General features: G+C 39.9%; 1 protein-coding gene across 2 annotated transcripts in view; it reads right to left on the bottom strand.

Annotated features, from left to right (window-relative positions):
• PDCD6IP (programmed cell death 6 interacting protein) overlaps nucleotides 1–16,176 on the bottom strand; it is a 69,042-nt gene that overhangs the window by 40,255 nt on the left and 12,611 nt on the right. For both annotated transcript variants that reach the window (XM_086365762.1, XM_086365763.1), the window contains exons 2-5: nucleotides 12,603–12,657; nucleotides 11,153–11,222; nucleotides 2,837–2,964; nucleotides 430–583 (exon numbers count right to left, since the gene is read on the bottom strand). In XM_086365762.1, the coding sequence (XP_086221888.1) occupies nucleotides 430–583; nucleotides 2,837–2,964; nucleotides 11,153–11,222; nucleotides 12,603–12,657 (407 nt within the window). The remainder of the gene's footprint in view (nucleotides 1–429; nucleotides 584–2,836; nucleotides 2,965–11,152; nucleotides 11,223–12,602; nucleotides 12,658–16,176) is intronic.

The following is a 16,176-nucleotide window of genomic DNA, read 5'->3' as shown; positions in this document are numbered from 1 at the left end:
TACTTACTTTCTTGTTTATCATCTCCCCCATGATAAACTGCAAGCTTCCTAAAAAGAGAAATCTTCTCTGTCTGCTGACTCCATCTAGAGCCGATCACAGGGACCAGCATACAGCTGTACCCAGTAATTACAATATCTGATGAATGAGTGAATTTTAGATGTTACAAACCTACATAACTACTCCTCCAGGGTTCAGTGTTTTAAGATGGTAACTACACATTTTATAAAAGACTTCAAAAACAGCCTACATTCTGAATTGTGTGTTTATACCACCTTCAGGTCAGAAAAGGAAAGCTGAAATTTTTCAATGAACCACGGGTCAAAGATGCAAAGATGAAAGTTCTACATTGAACATATTATAATCACCTTATTTTAAAAGCCTGTCACTTCTTTTCCCATGCAACAGAATGGAGAACAAAGTGGAATTACCTCTTTTGGCTTTTAAAAAAAACACTTCTTGGGCCTGGGCCAGCATGATAAGGCTGAGGGTCCCAACAGTGTCTGGAGATATGTCCACAGTGGGCTCTCTATTCAAGGCAGATAAAACGGTCTCTTTAATGTGTAAAAAGGCACCACTAGCAAACTAGAGGAAGGAAAAGGAGAATTTCATTAAAATCTGTAAGAACTCAGCAAGACAATTTTCTACTATTACACACAAAACCACTTCAAATGTTAACTCAGTTCAACAGTTACTGTACTTAAATTCTTATATTATGAAAAACAGACCTAAGACATCTCACCTACCAACAATAAGAATATTTTTCTAAAAACACTACAGAATAAGATTTAACATGCATTAGACATTCAACAGCAACAAAGTAAACTGATGCGACCAAGTGATTCAACTTTTGCAAATACTTCCTCAAAATCCAACATGTGAACAGAGGCAGGGATATTATTAAAATGTTTTTAGCCCTAAAATGTTCTTGCTTTGGTTCCAAATTCATCTCTCAGATAATTAAAGAGTACTGATACCTAGTCCTCTGGGGAACAGCAGGATGATCCCTGGCTAAGGATCTTTCATTTGGCTTTCAGAGCTCCCTGGTAAAACGTTTCCCATCAGATTTTTCTTCTCAATTACATTTTGCTTAGCTTCCCAGGTGGCACAGTGGTAAAGAATCCACCTGCCAATGCAGGAGGCACAAGAGACATGGGTTCCATCCCTGGGTCAGAAGATCCCCTGGAGAAGGAAATGGCTGCACTCCAGTATATCTCGCCTGGGGATCCCACAGAGAGAGGAGCCCGGTGGGTTGCAGGCCATGAGGTCACAGAAGAGTCAGACGTAACTCAGCACTGCACTGAGGTTAACACTAAAATAACTGCGTTTATGAAACAAGTGACCCTGGGAGAAAGAAAGACATCGATCTGGGATTAAAAGGAGCTGTGGGTTATGCAGTTAAGCTACACAGAGCTAACTCAAGGTTAAGCTGCACCGAAGTGAACATCACATTTGCTGCAGTCAGAAAGCACCATAAAACTAGATCAATGTCTGCAAGGAGCGATCAGCTGACACGCTGAGCACACTAACAGAATCACACACTACTAACGCACAGGATCTGGTCTCCCATTCACAAATAAGGAACGGAGAGCTACAGAGATTAAAGCACTTACCCAAGGGCACAGAGTGTCTTGGCAGCAAACGGCTTGGAAAGAAACTTAGAATCTCTTTCCCTCACACTAGGGACCTTGCTGTGAGTAAAAGTGCAATGTATCCTCAGTAATTCAGGATGCCCTCTAAGATCTCACATGCCAACAAGTGGAGTTTACAATGCATAGACAACTAAATAAAATTTTAATTCATTTTCTTATTTTAAAAAACTTGCCACTTATAGCCTCCCAAAGGAAAGGTATTTGGATCAGGATTGTCATCTGTGCCCATCCAAAACTGGGAGCATGTTGTGTGGTTAAAGTACATTTTCCTCTCACTTTCTTAGAACAGCATTCTTCAACTCCCCTAAACTTGAACAATGGAAAAGACCAAACTCCACCTCTGAAACAAGCTAACTTCAGAACCATGAGAGACAGTACAAGGACCATTTGGGATTCCCTAAAATTTAGAACCCCTGAAACCCCAGGGGACCACTGCATTAACACTTCTGCCCTCTAGTCCCCTCATCTGGAAAACAAGAATGACATTATGCAGCGTGCATCACCAAGTGTGCAAGAGAACATGAACGTACTCTGTAAATGATAAAGCAACAGAAAACATGAAAACATAATTATAGATTACCACTTCACAATAATCACTTATTTTTCCTTAAATTGAAGCAAAAAAAAGCTGAGTCAACAATACACTCTCGCCAAATAAGATGCCATATTAGTAACTGACTGTATGTAAAACCTACATTTAGTTAATAACATTACGTATCTGACCACATTTAACTATGACCTCTTCACAAGTCTTAGAGGTAAAATTTTCTTGCCAAGATGTCTTAACTTTTGTGACACTGATGAAATTTTAACTATATCTCGCTAAGAAAAATTATGCAAAAATAATGTACAAATATTTTAAATGAGGTCATGCATTTAAAAGGGACTCGCCAAAGATTTTATCTCAAACAATTAATCATTTTTTCTCCCAACATTTACTCAGCCTTTATTATGTGCCAAGCACTGTGCTAGGTGCCGGGTGTACAATGGTGAGGAAAACAGAGCTGGGTTTACAAATCCGTTCTTTTATCTAAGGACTTCAAAAAAATGTATCAATTCATTAAAAAGTACATTATTTTTCAAGGAAGCATCTGTATGTAAAGAAACATTTACAAACCCTAAACGCAAATGATTTTCAATTCAATCCAACTCAGTGTTGACAGGTAGTAACTACTGTTCTGCGTACCTGATAATGTTTAGCAGCGATTTTCAATCCTTCATCATTATCCAGGTTCTGTTCTGCTGCAATCTGGCTAGCTAAGGCTGCACAATTGAACAACACACAGCTCTTTTCATATCCTAAGCTTGCAAGAGCTGTAAAAGATTGAGAAGGAAAAATTCATCAGATTATATTTTTTTCTAAAGAAAATGAATGTTTCAAAGAGAAATACTATGACCTCTATCCCACTAGCTCTCACAAAAACAAGTTTCCAGACTTGTTTTCTCACCCATAATCTGCTCCCATATTTCTAGCTGCCCTAGCAGGCATCTATTTCCACAACAATATTCTCATCACCTAAAACTCAAGGATCAATAAATTCATCTTTCCTTCCCTTTACATCCACACTATTAGATTCAAAATGAAAAGTCATTCTCACATTATTTCAAATTCAATTCAAATAAATTCTTCCCATTTTCCCATCAGCTCTCTCAAAATGACACCTTCCCATGACATTCAAACCAGTTTCTCACTTGCTACAAACCTATGCCAATTTGAAGTACCTCCCACCTGGCCTTCTGTGTCTCACTGCCTTATATTAATAACGTATCTCTCAGAGGACTAGAAGACTATCTGGTTAAAATACAGTTCTGACTAAGAATCTACACGTCTCACATCAATTGGGATAGCTACTATCAAACAAAATAGAGGACTTCCCTAGCAGTACAGTGGAAGAATCCGCCTGCCAATGCAGAGAACACACAGGTTCAATCCGTGGTCCGTGAAGATTCCACATGCCATGCGCACAGCAACTAAGCCCATGAGTCACAACCACTGAGCCTGCGGGCTGCAGCTCCTGAAGCCCACACCCCTGGAGCCTGTGCTCCACAAGAGAGGCCCTGCGATGAGAAACCCACGCCCCTGGAGCCTGTGCTCCCCAAGAGAGGCCCCGCAATGAGAAGCCCACTCACCCAGGGGAGGGTAGCCCCCGCGCGCCCCAAATACTGAAAGCCCCCTCGCAGCAACAAAGACCCAGCACAACCAAAACTGAGTAAAGAGAAACAAAACTGAATGGGACAGTTGTCGACAGGCATGTGGAGAGACTAGAACCGTTGTGTACTGGTGGTGGAGATGTAAAATGTTGCAGCCATGTGGAAAACAATACGAAGATCCCTCGAAAAGTTAGAAATAAAATTACTGCATAATCCAACAATTCCACTTCTGAGTATAAAACCAGAAGAAATGAAAGCAGGGTTTAGTCTCCAGGATATCTGTACATCCATGTTCATATCAGAATCATTCACAGTAGCCAAAAGGAGGAAGCAATTCACTGGTTCATGAACAGAAGCAAAACATAGTATAAACCTACAACGGAGTATCATTCGGCTTAAAAAGTAGGGAAATCCGATCACATACCATAAGATGGACGAACCTTAACGACATTACACTAAGCAGAACATGCTAGTCACAAAAAGACAAACGCTCTATGATCCCACCCACGTGAGGTGTCTAAAGCAGTCAAACTTCTATAAACAGAAGGTAGAATGGTGGTCACCAAGTACTGGGGCACGGGTGAAAAGGGAAGCTGTTATTTAAAGAGCACAGAGTTTCAGACTGGCAAGATCAGAACGTTTCAGAGATGTTTCACAATGTGAGTACACCCAACGCCTCTGAACTATACACTTAACACTGGTTAAGACAGGGACCTCCCTTGCAGTCCAGTGCTTAGCACTTGGTGCTTTCACTGCTGGAACCCAGGTTCAGCCCTTAGCTAGGGAACTAAGAGCCCACAAGCCACGCAATGAGGGGGGAAAAAAATTTTTTTTAATTGGTTAAGATAGTATATTTTATGTTATGAGTTTTTTTAAACACATACACACACACACAGAAGAACAAATTCAATCATAGTCACATTCAAGATGTCACATAATGTGCCAGATATTGAAAACCAAGCAAAATAATCATAAGGCTTCTGACAAAACCACTGAACAAACCACCCAGGAAAACCAGAATAACATTATAGCTGTGTGTTTATGCCATACAGAAGTGTCATAAAGTAAAACACTTGTTATGAGCACTTTAGTAGTCTCCCCTGTAATTACAGCCAGCTTTTAGCTTGCCCCCAACCTAATTCTAGCCTCTGCAGCATAAAGCAGACATACACACCAGCTATTCTAGCCTCATTTCAGTTCCGTCATTCAGTCATGGCCGACTCTTTAGGACCCCATGGACTGCAGCACACCAGACTTTCCTGTCCATCACCAACTCCCGGAGCTTGCTCAAAGTCATGTCCATTGAGTCAGTGATGCCATCCAACCATCTCATCCTCTGTCGTCCCCTTCTCCTCCAGCCTTCAATCTTTCCCAGCATCAGGGTCTTTGCCAATGAGTCAGTTCTTTGCATCAGGTGGCCAAAGCATTGGAGTTTCAGCTTCAGCATCAGTCCTTCCAATGAATATTCAGGATTGATTTCCCTTAGGATGGGCTGGTTGGATCACCTTGCAGTCCAAGGGACTCTCAGGAGTCTTCTCCAACACCACAGTTCAAAAGCATCAATTCTTCGACACTCAGCTTTCTTTATGGTTCAAATTTCACATCCATACAAGACTACTGGAAAAACCATAGCTTTGAGTAGACAGACCTTTGTCAGCAAGGTAATGTCTCTGCTTTCTAATATGCTGTCTAGGTTGGTCATAGTTTTTCTTCCAAGGAGCAAGCGTCTTGACCTGCATACAGATTTCTCAGGAGGCAGGTAAGGTGGTCTGGTATTCCCATCTCTTTAAGAATATTCCACAGTTTGTTGTGATTCACACATTCAAAGGCTTTGGCATAGTCAATAAAGCAGAACTAGATGTTTTTCTGGAACTCTCTCTTTTTTGATGATTTAACAGATGTTGGCAATTTGATCTCTAGTTCCTCTGCCCTTTCTAAATTCAGCTTGAACATCTACAAGCTCACGGTTCAACATTCTGTTGAATCCTGGCTTGGAGAATTCTGAGCATTACTCTACTAAGTGTGTGAAATGAGTGCAATTGTGCGGTAGTTTGAACATTCCTTGGCAATGCCTTTCTTTGGAACTGGAATGAAAACTGACCTTTTCCAGTCCTGTGGTCACTGCTGAGCTTTCCAAATTTGCTGGCATATTGAGTGCAGCACTTTCACAGCATCAACTTTTAGGATTCTAAATAGCTCAGCTGGAATTCCATCACCTCCACTAGCTTTGTTCATAGTGATGCTTCCTAAGGCCCACTTGACTTCGCGTTCCAGGATGTCTGGTTCTAGGTGAGTGATCACACCATCGTGATTATCTGGGTCATGAAGATCTTTTTGTATAGTTCTTCTGTGTATTCTTGCCACCTCTTCTTAATGTCTTCTGCTTCTCTTAGGTCCATACCACTTCTGTCCTTATTATGCCCATCTTTGCATGAAATGTTCCCTTGGCATCTCTAATTTTCTTGAAGAGATCTCTAGTCTTTCCCATTCTATTGCTTTCCTCTATTTCTCTGCACTGTTCACTTAAGATGGCTTTCTTATCTCTCCTTGCTGTTCTCTGGAACTCTGCATTCAGATAGGTATACCTTTCCTTTTCTCCTTTGCCTTTTGTGTCTCTTTTCTCAGCTATTTGTAAGGCCTCCTCAGACTACCATTTTGTCTTTTTGCATTTCTTTTTCATGGGGATGGTCTTGATCACTGCCTCCTGTACAGTGTTACAAACCTCCATCCATAGTTCTTCAGGCACTCTATCAGATCTAATCCCTTGAATCTATTTCTCACTTCTACTGTATAGTCATAAGGGATTTGACTTAGGTCATACCTGAATGGTCTAGTGGTTTTCCCTACTTTCTTCAATTTAAGTCTGAATCTGGCAATAAGGAGTTCATGATCTGAGCCACAGTCAGCTCCCAGTCTTGTTTTTGCTGACCATATAGAACTTCTCCATCTTTGGCTGCAAAGAATATAATCAATCTGATTTCAGTATTGACCATCTGCTGATGTCCACGTGTAGAGTGGTCTCTTGCATTGTTGGAAGAGGGTGTTTGCTATGACCAATGGCATTCTCTTGGCAAAACTGTTAGCCTTTCCCTGCTGCATTTTGCACTCCCAGGTCAAACCTGCCTGTTATTCCAGGTATCTCTTGACTTCCTATTTTTGCATTCCAGTCCCCTATGATGAAAAGGACATCTTTTGGGGGTGTTAATACTAGAAGGTCTTGTAGGTCTTCACAGAAACATTCAACTTCAGTTTCTTTGGCATTAGCGGTTGGGGCACAGACTTGGATTACTGTGATACTGAATGGCTTGTCTTGGAAATGAACAGAGATCATTCAGTCATTTTTGAGATTGCACCCAAGTACTACATTTTGGACTCTTGTTGACTATGAGGGGTACTTCATTTCTTCTAAGGGATTCTTGCTCACAGTAGTAGATATAATGGCCATCTGAATTAAATTCACCCATTCCAGCCCATTTTAGTTCACTGATTCCTAAAACATCACCTCTTGCCATCTCCTATTTGACACTGCCAATTTGCCTTGATTCCTGGACCTGACATCCCAGGTTCCTATGCAATATTGTTCTTTACAGCATTGGACTTTACTTCCATCACCAGTCACAGCCACAACTGGGCATTGTTTTCGCTTTGGCTCTGTCTCTTCATTCTTTCTGGAGTTACTTCTCCACTCCTCTCCAGTAGCATACTGGGCACCTGCCGACCTGAGGAGTTCATCTTTCAGTGTCATATTTTTTTGCCTTCTCATACTGTTCATGGGGTTCTCAAGGCAAGAATACTCAAGAATACTCTAACCTAATTTCTTAAATAAATGTATTAACAATCTACAATAACCAGGAGCTGAACACACACAAAAATTAAGATCAAGGTGAACTGAAAATCTGAACCCAGAATAAACAAAAACAATTTCAGTAACAGAAAGCAACATTTCCAAGATCCTCATGAGCATCCTTAAAAGAGATTCAAAGACAGTACATCCATAAAACAAGTACAGGATGTTATTAAAAAAGAATACTCCTCGAGTAAGAAAAAGCCCCTGGAAATGAAAATTTGATCACTAAAAGTTTTTAGTGATCAGAAGGGATGATCCCACATGCCACAGGGCAACTAAGCCCAGGGGCCACAGCTACTACAGCCTGCACACCTTAGAGCTGGTGCTCCACAGTGAGAGAAGCCAAGGCAAGGAGAAGCCCGTGCACGCAACCAGAGAGTAGCCCCCACTCACCAAGCTATAAAAAGCCCACATACAGCAGGACCCAGCACAGTCAAAACTAAAAATAAAACAAAAACAAAAGAATATATTCCAGTGAAGGAGGAACACACAATATTCAGAAAACAATGATTCTAAACTAAAGGATAATCATTATAGAGAAGCTTTAGACAGCAAACGGCTCACACTCAAGAAAGAAAAGACGCCAAGGGAACAGAAGAGCCACTCAGGAAGAGGGGAGTTGAGAGAGACAAATAACGAGACTGAGAGTTTGGGAAATCTTGAGACTATGATAAAAGCACAGAATGTATGTGTTGGTAGAGCAATTAAAACTTGTAAATGTACACACAGAGCCGTACAAGAAAGTGACAGTGTAAATATGACAACAGCTCATCCAATATATGAATTAGCAGACTTCAAGAACAATGAAATATACTCCAAGCAACAGATAAAAGTAAACTTTTTTTTTTTTTTTTTACAAAATATATATCCCAGCCTATTATATTTCCCATAAACATTATCATCCCAGGTCATAGTCAGCCATTTTATTTTGACAATTTCTCATCCAGGAAGTAGCAATCACCTTGGGTTTTATACAAAAGGTGTCCCAAGGAGACCAACTCTGGGGCCCTGAGTTATATAGCAGCTCTCACCTGTAACATGTCTTTTATTGGATATTCAGTGGACACAGGTCTACATGTCAACAAATATCTATCATTCTTAATACTTTAAATTACACAATATTCTAAGGAATGGGCAGCCCATGCTTCATTTACCCTAAACATTACTGATGGACATTTAATCCCCCATAACTGATACTAGAAATGCCTTGATGATCTCTACCTCCTGTTTTATATGTGCGCTCAATTCTTTTCCATCCCAATTCCTCTAGGATCTCGGTTCATCAACTTTACCTATCTCACTTAAGTGTATCCTAGTTCTATGGATACCTGCTCCTTATTCCCAGCCAAAGAATCTGCTTGTCACAGCAGTACTGGAAGTCCTTCTCTTGATCTTGCCTCTCTCTCAGCGTAATGACCCCTCTGTCCCCAAATCGTCACTGCATGTTTTCTGAACTGAGCTGCTCAGCACCCACATGTGTTGTTCGCATTTCCTAACTTCCGGTCCTCTCTCAACCCAACACAACCTGACTTCAGCCTGCCCTAGGGAATCTTCTTTCTCCTCCTGTGTTGTGCTGTGCTTAGTTGCTCAGTCGTGTCCGACTCTTTGTGACCCCATGGACTGTAGCCCACCAGGCTCCTCTGTCCACGGGGATTCTCCAGGCAAGAATACTGGAATGGGTTGCCATGCCCTCCTCCAAGGGATCTTCCCAACCCAGGGATTGAACCCAGGTCTCCAGCATTACAGGTGGATTCTTTATCGACTGAGCTAGCGAATTTTACAACCTTCTTTGACCTCCATCTGGACTCTGTCAACAATGTTTCAACATCAAAGTCACATGCAGGCATTTTCAAAGAGATGAAACCCAGTGGCCCACCCTGCAATGTCCTCCTTTCACATCTGGCATACTGTTATCTTTGTCTGTAAATACAATCAGTATTTCTAACATTTTCCCCAGGTAACTGCAACATGCAGCCAGGTTTGGGAACCACTGGACTGTACAACCTCTGAAACTCTTCTGCACGACCTCTGAAACTCTTCTGGAATTCAATCCCATCTCTATTTTCCCCTGGTTCTTCCAAGATCTGAAAGCCTTTTCTCAACCTCATTCCCAGGAAACTCTTCCTCTTATTTCCCCTAAAAGTTATACTCCCTAGTTTGGCTTTCATACTTTTCCCAACCCACAGTCTACCAGAGAAGATAAATTTATTATCTTTTAAGGAAACTGTTCCTAAATCTACGTCTCCACCTCTTTTGAGTTTTAAATACATTACATCTAAATGCCAAAGAGAAATTTCTACCCAGATATAACACAGAACAGTCAAACTTGACCTGTCTATTGAAAAGAATAATTATCCACAGGTCAAACCAAGTTACAAATCTTAAAGTCAATCATCAATTCCTTCTAGCCAGCAGATCCATTGGTTTTCACCTCTGAACCCTCTTTCAAAACCATCCTTTCCCCAACCCACAGACAGGATACTTGGTCTAATCTCTTCATCTCTCACCAGTTTAATGGGTCTGTTTCTCTCTAGTCTCTGGATTTAGGCTTTTTGAGTCATATACAGTTTCATTAAATCTTAGAAAGTCACTCATCTTTCTAAACCAGTTTTAGTAAGAATAGTGCCTTTTCTCACTGTGCTAAGAGGGAGTTTAGTTAGATAACATGTATAAAGCCCTTTCACAGTGCCCAGGTGGAATAAGCTATGAGGGAAGAACACAAATTGATAGCACACTTGCAACTCTTCACAATCTACTCTCCAATGGCTTCACCCTCCAAAATTCCCGCATCACCCAGAGTTTCAACTCTTATCAATAATTATATTAATATGTGTTAATATGGTAACTTATACTATATAATACTGTTATATAATGTTATATAGTATATATCCTATAATGCATACACATTATATTATAGTTATATGTAATATTAATATTATTCATTGTAGCTAATATTTATTGAGTCTTGTTTTAAGGACTTTACATGTATTCCACTCATTTAATAATCCCACTTCAGAAATGAGAAAATTAACACACAGAAAGGTTAACATGATGAGCTGGTAGATAAAAAAAAGCCTTCACTCTTCTGACTTTTGGTTATTTTACCTGTAACATTATTTTCTACCTGGAAAAAACAAATTCATCCTTCAAGGATTCATTCAAACATCACGTGCATTCAAGAGCAGAATTAACTACTTCCTTGTCTAGGTGCCCATAAGTGTCTTCAGAGGTTAATATACTTCCCACTGTACTTTAAAATGATCAGCTATCTTCCAACCAGACTGAATACAACTATCTTGTTCAGTTTTAAAACTAGGACAGTGCCTGGCAAGACATAGGCTCTCTACAAGTATTTGGAAATTTCATTAGAAGTTGAAGTTAAAAAGAAAACGAAACATAAAAATTTTCATTATTTACAAAGAGTCATTAGGAGAGCAATTTTGGAGACTAAAACAATCCAAGATAGAACAAATTTCCTGTCATTTTTATTTTAAAATTACATACCCAATTTTACCGATCCTCCAAAAAGTGAACCTTTATCAAAAGCATCCTTCCAGGTAAATGTCAAGCAGATCTTGATACAAAGAGGAGGGGAAAAAGAAAATTATGTTACCTTCCTGAATCTCATTCAGTCTCTTTCAAAAAACAATCCACAGTGAAGAAAAGGACAAAAGTTTCAATCTGTCTAAAACACTATCTTCTCTAACCAAACTACTCCTTTTCCTTTTTGTGAACCATGAAATGTTCTTTTCTGAAAGTAAAATTCAGGCAGTAGGATATCTGCAACGTTGCTCTTCCACAGTAATCACACACACACTATCTTCTCCAGAAAACATGGTCTTGCGCATCTTTACAAATCCACAGTGACCTGAACAGAACAGGCACTTAAGTAGGAGAAGTTCCAGGATGAGATAAACTTGTATTTCTTGATTTGGGTGATGGCTAGTGGACACAACTGAAGTGACTTAGCAGCAGCAGCAGACGTGTATACTCACTTCATGATGACTCAGGCTATACACTGTTTGTTAACTGTTCTGTGTGTGTTTTATACACGAATAAAAAGTTTACTTAATTAAAAACTGCATCTCACTCTAAACTATTCCACAGTGTGAAGGTTAAAAGAATTTAGCCTCTTTTAAATTATGTATTGCAATCCAATACAAAATTTTTCAACTATGGCTGAGAGAAATTTTCAATACACCTGAAAGTAGAGACAGTAACACAAGGAACTCACATACACACATCAGTCTTCTACCCTTCTCCACTCATCTACCCACACTTTCCAATCCAAACACCAACACACACATACTTTTTCTCCTGGGGTATTTTAAAACAAGTCTCACTACATCACTTGACTTGTAAAAACTTTATGCTTAAAGTATTTTGTACAAACTATTTTAACATTTAGAAATGTCACAAAAGTTAAAAACTTTTAACAAGTGTCCCAAATATAACTGCACGAAATCATCAGCACTTTCAATATCTATCTTTCAAGAGAAAGACTGACATGCCTACAGTGTAACACCTAATCATAACAGTATTTGCAAGTTTATATGCAAATGCAACTTGGGCAAATAATTTTTAAAGCACATAAACTGAAACTAAATACGTCCTGAATCATATAGTTTCCTACTTTATTCTGTAAAAACCAAAGGAAAGGACATCACAGATTATCTTGGTCCATACTTTCTACAGATAAAAAATGCAGGAAGAAAAATGCAATCCAATGCACTACGTGAGCACAGAAGTGACTGAGGAACGGCATGAACAGAATTTCAAGAGACACTTCAAAGCAGCACAGATTCATAACAGATGGGCTTAAAAGTTTTTCATTTAAAAGTGTTATAAAAACCTAGACAGTGAAGAGACACCGTTTATTTTAATAAAACACCAAGGGTAAGAGGAAATGGGTGATTTACCATTATCACATGTAACTTTAAAACAAATGACTTACCTGGTTTTCAGAAAATGGAAATTTGGGTTCAATGGAACAGATCTGATCATAGTATCTGAAAAAGAGAGCAAATTTGTTTATTTTTGCTTTTGTTTCCCTTGACTGAGGAGACATAAAAAGATATGACTCATATCAAACAGTGTATTTTGTTTTCTTCTAGAAGTTTTATGGCTTCAGGTCTTACATCTAGAAGTCTTTAATCCATTTTGAATTTATTTTTGCTCATGGTGTGAGAAGTAGTCCAGTTTTCCCAACACCATTTACTTCAGAAGCTGTCTTTTCCCTATTGTATAGGAGATTAGGCATACAAATGTCTAACAGAAAATAAATGAGCCACAGATATGGAATGTACAGTGTGGGGAATGTGGTCAATAGTTATGTAATATCTTTGTATGGTGACGAATGGCATCTGAACATATTGGGATTACTTTGAAACGTACAGAAATACTAAATCACTATGCTGTGTGACAGAAACTAACACAGTGTTGTGGGTCAATTCTACTTCAAAACCAAACACACACAGAAAAAGAGATCCAATTTTCAGTTACCAGAGGTGGGGACTTGAGGGGAGAAGAACTGGATGAAGGCAGTCAAAGGTACAAACTTCTAGTCATAAGGTAACTAAGTACTGATACCAGGGCTGTCTAACACAATATGATACATGTAATTAACATTGCTTTATATTATATATGAAAGTTGTTAAGAGAGTAAATCCTAAGTGTTCTCACCACAAGGAAAAAGATTTCTATTTCTTTAATTTTGTATCTATATAAGATGATGGATATTCACTAAACTTACAGTACTCACCAATTCATGACTTAACGTCAAATCCTTACGCTGTACTATACCTTAAACTTACACAGAGCTAAGTGTCAATTACATCTCCATAAATCAGGAAGAAAAAGGAACAATAAAAAATAATTGATCAATATAAAAACCAGTCAAAACCTAAAATTACCAAAGCTAAGTATTACACACATTTATATAAATACAACTGGTTTAAGAGTATACTTAAAATTACGCATGCTTACTTTCAGTGGCCCACAAATTAGATTTCAATCAGCCATTTTAAAATTAATTAACATAGTCTTTTAATGTGTAAACCTATAGCTAAAATGCATGCAATGAAAAAACTATTAACAAAAAACTCTTAGCACCAAAGAAAAATATTTGTCTACTATTATTCGCTAAAAGCAAACTAACCTCTGCCTAGGTAACCAATGCATTTCTTAAAATACTATTTCTTATTAAGGTTATTGTTTACATCCACTGGACAAATTAACACCTCTGGTAAACTACTGATCTATGGGGTCGCACAGAGTCGGACACGACTGAAGTGACTTAGCAGCAGCAGCAGCAAAAGCAGTTTGCTGCTGCTGCTAAGTCGCTTCAGCCGTGTCCGACTCTGTGCGACCCCACAGACGGCAGCCCACCAGGCTCCTCTGTCCATGGGATTCTCCAGGCAAGAGTGCTGGAGTGGGTTGCCATTTCCTTCTCCAATGCAGGGAAGTGAAAAGTAGTTAAGCTGCTGAGTCGTGTCTGACTCTTCTCGACCCCATGGACTGCATCCCACCAGGCTCCTTTGTCCACGGGATTCTCCAGGCAAGAGTGCTGGAGTGGGGTGCCATTGCCCAGGTTTACCAGCTTTCAAATGTGATTTCAGTATGTCCGCCCCATCCATTTCCACCAACGCTACACAGTGTGCCAACATTTCCCCTCTCCCCTGAAAGCAGACTAATCCACAAGTTCCCCAGCCAGTCACCCTTTCTCTTCTTTCTCATTCTTCCATCTGTTCTCCATATAGCAGCCAGAATGACCATGAAACGTGACCTCTGAGCTAGCAAGGTGGGGGTTAAGGGGTGTCCAAGGCCAAGCTTCTAACTGGCCTCTAATCTTTCTTCTTCCCCTTATCACCTCCCTGCCCATCCCCTCCCACGAGTCATCAGGGTTGACTGCAATTGTTATTTCTGAAGCTTAGTTTTCAGGAGGGGTGGGAGCAGATAGGACAAATCAGAGATCAAGTTTATGGCTGCCATGGCTACAAGTTTGGTTACAAACAGGAAGAACAGAACAATTAAATACACTGAAGATAATGGGAGTCAGGTTTCTAACTGCCTTGGAAAAAAAGAGTTACAAATATGGGATAGTGGACAGTTAGAAGAAACTGGCTTTGGACTGGAACTGGAGGTATCAGTGTGAACTCATTTTTAACACAGTGTAATACAGATACAAAAAGTGGTATAAATGTGTGTGTGTATTTCCTAAATTTATATGCTGAGAGGCTCTAGCAACAATAATACTAAGTAGCAAAAAGCACACCTAGAGTCCAGATAAATTATGTTCTGCACTAAATGGAGCCAGCGTTGGGACTTCCCTTGGTGGGCCAGTGGTTAGGACTCTGCACTGAACTGCAGGGGGCATGGGTCCCATCCCTGGTCCGGGAACTAAGATCGCATAAGCTGCGTGGTATAGCCAATAAATAAATGAATTAATTAATAATTAATAAACAGAGCCAGTGCTCCTTAGAGAAATGACGGACCCCACGGCTGACAATGAGAAAATTCAAGTCAAGCCTAAACATTCAGCTATGCCAGAAAGTTAAGGAAGTACTTAAAACATGAGGAGGAAATGTCAAAAGTACACAGGAACTAGCTGAAAGCAGCTCCCACTAGCCAAGTCCAGAATAATTCAAACAAATAGCAAATCATACTCCACTGAGGAAAATAAGATCATTCTAAAGTAAACAGAACAAACAATTTAACAGGGAAAACTCTACCCTAATATACAATGCCAACCAATGAGTCTAGAAGAAACAACGAGGTGAGCAAAGTCACGACGTTGCCCCTTTCATAATATATCTGATTCAGGTAAAATCATTACCAGAAGCTAAAACATAAGCTTGATGGAAACAGGGTATTACAGAATCTCAAAGTATCTCCCCACAAGATCAGATCAGATCAGTCGCTCAGTCGTGTCCAACTCTTTGTGATCCCATGAATCACAGCCCGCCAGGCCTCCCTGTCCATCACCAACTCCCGGAGTTCACTCAGACTCACATCCATCGAGTCAGTGATGCCATCCAGCCATCTCATCCTCTGTTGTCCCCTTCTCCTCCTGCCCCCAATCCCTCCCAGCATCAGAGTCTCTTTCAATGAGTCAACTCTTCACATGAGGTGGCCAAAGTACTGGAGTTTCAGCTTTAGCATCATTCCTTCCAAAGAAATCCCAGGGCTGATCTCCTTCAGAATGGACTGGTTGGATCTCCTTGCAGTCCAAGGGACTCTCAAGAGTCTTCTCCAACACCACAGTTCAAAAGCATCAATTCTTCGGCACTCAGCCTTCTTCACAGTCCAACTTTCACATCCATACATGACCACAGGAAAATCCATAGCCTTGACTAGATGGACTTTTGTTGGCAAAGTAATGTCTCTGCTTTTCAATATGCTATCTAGGTTGGTCATAACTTTCCTTCCAAGGAGTAAGCATCTTTTCATTTCATGGCTGCAGTCACCATCTGCAGTGATTTTGGAGCCCAGAAAAATAAAGTCTGACATTGTTTCCACTGATTCCCCAT

The sequence above is a fragment of the Bos grunniens genome, chromosome 22 (genome assembly GCF_055505025.1).
Source record: "Bos grunniens cultivar Pamir isolate PY7600 chromosome 22, Bosgru_T2T1.0, whole genome shotgun sequence".
NCBI lineage: Eukaryota > Metazoa > Chordata > Mammalia > Artiodactyla > Bovidae > Bos > Bos grunniens.
Note: the sequence above shows the minus strand (reverse complement) of the source record. Positions and strands in the feature narration are given on the sequence as shown.